Source organism: Amphiura filiformis, chromosome 6, assembly GCF_039555335.1.
Source record: "Amphiura filiformis chromosome 6, Afil_fr2py, whole genome shotgun sequence".
In the NCBI taxonomy this organism is placed as follows: Eukaryota; Metazoa; Echinodermata; class Ophiuroidea; order Amphilepidida; family Amphiuridae; genus Amphiura; species Amphiura filiformis.
Window position 1 is genome coordinate 24,023,553 of NC_092633.1, and position 4,455 is coordinate 24,028,007.

At 37.0% G+C, this 4,455-nt stretch overlaps 1 protein-coding gene across 1 annotated transcript; it reads right to left on the minus strand.

The window, feature by feature from the left end:
* Positions 1–813: 813 nt before the first annotated feature.
* LOC140154423 (uncharacterized) lies at positions 814–1,731 on the minus strand. The gene has a single exon (XM_072176990.1). The coding sequence runs from the start codon at positions 1,729–1,731 to the stop codon at positions 814–816; it is 918 nt and encodes a 305-aa protein (XP_072033091.1).
* Positions 1,732–4,455: the final 2,724 nt, after the last annotated feature.

A 4,455-nucleotide genomic window follows, 5' to 3' on the forward strand; every position in this document is an offset into this window, starting at 1 on the left:
ATTTGAAATGAAAACCTATCCTTTTAAGTATATTCAAATATATTTTTTATCATAATTACATTTTACAGAAATTAATTTCGTGCAATTGTAGGCACCTGTGTGCATTTTATGCATTTTTGCAGTGTATTCATTTTTGCGTTCTGATATAGCATTGTTTAAACATAATACCATAAACTTAATGACATTAATGAACCTGGTGTGCTCTTTCATGGATCTGTAGGTAATTAAAATAATGACAAGTCAATAAATAAATTTTTAATTACTCTTCTCAATATCTCAAACAATGTTCTTTTCTGATTAACATTTTATAAAACATAATATATACCTTTAACCAGACGCTAGTGAATCAAGTGTGTACGTGTGTAAGAGCCCAATACGTAACAAAAGCCCAAATTTGACCCCCTGTGTAAATTTTAACCTAGGAGTTATATGACTTCACACACGGCTAATGTTGGGTGACAAATTCTTCCTAATAAGTGACACACATAGTGTATGTTAAATCTGTTGCTTGTATGTCGATGATGGCAAAGTCTTTATGCGTTTATTGCGTAATTAAAACGCACAGTCAGATGTATTAATTGACACCTTCCAAACACAAATCACCCAATTTAAAAAACTGGACGTTGATTGTACACTCTCATGAATATTGATTGGCAACATTTTCCAATATGTCAGCGCTCAAATCGGACGCACTAGATCCTTAGACGATGCAATCCTTGGGTTCTGACCCTAGAGTTGTTTTCTTTGCTAAATATTCAGTTTTAGGCGGTACAGCATTATTATGTATACTTTTGTTATTTATTATGTATCCAGTTACGGCTTCAATCGCAAGTCATACATTTTCTCATAAAATGGCATGCTGTGATTGACGCACACCAATATATCTTCTGCCAATTCTTCTCGCTTTGGCATCTTTTTCGGCGGATGGTATCGTGTACTCTTCAGCGCTGCATCGTAGTAACCACCGGTCTCCAGGAGATTACCAACCAAAGACTCTCTGGATCCTATCCACGACTTAATTACATCTAACCCAGATGGCCATTCTAACATCTCTTCTTGGAATGGAATACCGAGCAGCTCGCAGTATTGACGCATAATGGAAGCTGGATTCGACAACAAATCATCAGCATCAATGACAATCGGAGGATCTGACCCATCACAATTTTCCTGGACATACAGCAATAATTGATATTCCTCCTGATATGCATAGCCTCTAGGAACAAACACTAATGGTATGTCACATATGCGAAATTCTTTCATACCAAGTAAATTCATCGTCGAGACCAAGATCTTCTTATATGATGGAAACATTCGATATGGGTTACGAATAATAAAGGTGTGTCGATATCCCTTTGGTAGCATACCATACTTCCCGTCAAGTGCGTACGCCATATCTTTGCAAAACACAAGCTGCTTGTCAGGATAATCGGCGTCCAGTTTACTCTTCACATAATTATACGTACATACGTCAGCATCAAACGCCATTGGGAGGTCAAGCTTCTCTTCGTTGTATGTACCGTTCATTTGCGCCTGGTATTTCTCTGCTTCTTCGTCGCTCACCATTTGAGTATCATCTGGTTTCTTTTCTGGGCCCATGTGGTAAGCGCATGTGAATGGTTCGTTGATAATTTGCACTTTTGGAATGAAGCTCAAACATTTCTGAAACACAGTAGATAATGATCGAGGTACCGACCATAGAATTACTCGCCGAGGCTCAACATTCGTGTCCATTTTGTAGGAATCTATGACAGCAAAGAGAACAAAATCGAATTAGATTCGACTAAAATCAATTTAACTCACCTTTTGACCCAGCTTAGTGTAATTGGGTGATTGTTGTTGATTACGGATACTACTGTCATGGGGTAAAGCAGTTGTAAAATATTACTTGTTTAAAGCCATATTGTAACATTTGCTGAAGAAAACGCCCTCAATATTTTTCAAAATTCTGTTTTTTACACTATTGTTATGTTAGCTTGAAATCTCCCGTACGTGATGGGAATACATTGGTATTCTAAACTATGATCAGTTCCACATAAAACCATAGGACTTACGCTTATGGATTTAACCCAAACGCACAAACCCCCCGTGATTAGTGATCAACAGCGACCATTATTAGAATCTGAATTATATCCCTTGTCTTCATACTTGACCTGATGATGATTAAATGAGCATCCCGTCTCGTCTACAATTAACCTCGCCTACATCTGATAAAGTAGTACCTAGCGAACTTTTAGTGACTCATTGTTTTTCAAAGGCCAAAAAATTGTTCGTTTATCCACGTCCGACCGACCGTGTACCCTGGTTTCGACCTTTTTTTTTTTAAATTCAATATTTTTCTTTTCAAAAATGCATATACAAAGTAAATTGTGGGAAAACAGAATATTAATACCTGTACCCATGCGTATTTGGATGTTTACAGAGCCTAGGTGGAGACCGTGGAGTTCAGTTCTAACATTTCGTATTGTTGTTGCAATTTTGTCGCTGTTGTATAATACAATGCACTTTTCAACAATGACATGAAATTCTGTATATTTCTAGTGCGTAACGTATATTTGATGTACATATGTTAACATATACATCGGCGAGTAGAAATATGCTGAATATTTACAATTCAATTTTAAAAACATTATTATTTCCATAAATTTATCGTAACAATAGTTTATAAAGATGATGACGCATATGTTTTAGAAAAATAATACCATATTTAAAAAAACCTGTATATGTTCATGTTTGAGCTTCATTTACGTAAACCGCACGTTGCAATTTTTCTCAACACGTTCATCACATCAATGGCGGCGAGTCAAGGCGACCGTGGTCGTGTGGAATTCGCGTTGTATGTGCTAGTAAAACAGTGGTTAGTATAAATTTAAAGAAAGAAAATGTAAAGTATTGAGATGCAGTTTGTGCAATATTCAAATTCATTGTATGCCATACTCATAAACATCAATCGATGGTGTAAAATAAACTTGAACTTAATCCTGATAAGACAGAATGCTTCGTTATCTCTGTTCCTAATTATGCATGCACAACGACTCCAAGATCTGATCTCAATCGCCGGCTTGATGATGCAGCCATGCCTGTCTGCTTTCTTAACCTGTGTGATTTGAACAGAATTTGAGCCCCCAGTCTGATCACAAAAGTTGATCTAGAAAATGTGCATTGAGAATCCTATACAACGATACAACGCAGAATTTGAGTAAAAAACCTTTTAGCGTTATCATCGCAAGTCTAATGTAATTAAATGGCATTAAATTACTTGCCTCATATTTGTCTGTGGCTATCAACGAAAAAGTAATCAAATATAATGACAGGACCACTTTCGTCAAATGAAATTTAACCAAAAAGAGTAAATAACACACTTTACTATGCTATGGAGTTCATACTACAGGCACACTTAGGATGTCTTGTAATGTTTGTATAGATTTAATTTGTTTTCATGAAGGACCACTTATGAATAATGAAAAATTTAGAGGGCACCATTCTGCATTACAAGGAAATTTCATATAGAGGTCCTGTATGTGACGTAGTTAGCTGCAAACATGGCCGGCGAATGTTCAATGCTCAATAGAAGCAAGTCAATATCTCTAACATACACACTAGCTCCACAGAAAATACACAACTTGCACCGCAGGTGGAACCAAACAGTATTATTAAACAGACTGCACTACGACCGGGTCGCCGGTTCAAATCCTTTGTTTGAAGCCAATCGATAAAAGCATGCAGGGCCTCTATTGTTGTCATTAATCATGATTTAAGTTTAGAGTTTTATTGTCTGTCGAAGTTGAAATCCATAAAACCGACATCCGGAAACGTTATTAGAAGATGAAGGAGAAGCATAAAAGCGTTTACAACAGTTATCACTAGGTAGTGCTGAAGAGCTGTCATTATTATAGCGGTTTACCCTTCGCTTAAAGATCAGCATAATTATGTTGGTTAGACTCAATAATGTTGAAGAAGGGCATTCCAAATGCCAGCTGAAAGACGTGAAATGATATCTTGTAGAGCAAGAGAAAGATCTGGGAATTTCCACAGACGTTCCTACTGCTCAGCGATGGACCAGCGGTTGAATGTGGTGGGACATCTGTGATACGAAAAGCCATCTTTTGTCGGATTGCACCGAGTTGTGAAGTGAGATGGGCCTTACATCAATCCATGTTGTGGTGGCGTATTAGTTATTACATTAGATAGACTGAGAGGTGAGGATGTGTGAAATATATACATATTGAATTCTTTGGCACGAGTGGTCAAAAATATGTTAATTTTTCGGCATTCTTATTATGATGCTCGGTTTCATTGCCAACTCCCGTTCACAACTACATACTGGTGTAGCACCCTGAATTTTGTGTCCAATTCCATGCCCAATTCAACCCATAAAAGCTAAACAAAAGTTTATATCGGCGCAGGATGCTGGCTAAAAGTGGGTCAGTGTTTTATCATTGTTTTAAATCATGTATT

What these genes read in the sequence shown, in the direction of transcription:
- LOC140154423 (XM_072176990.1), bottom strand. Translation starts at nt 1,731, where the DNA reads ATGGACACGAATGTTGAGCCTCGGCGAGTAATTCTATGGTCGGTACCT.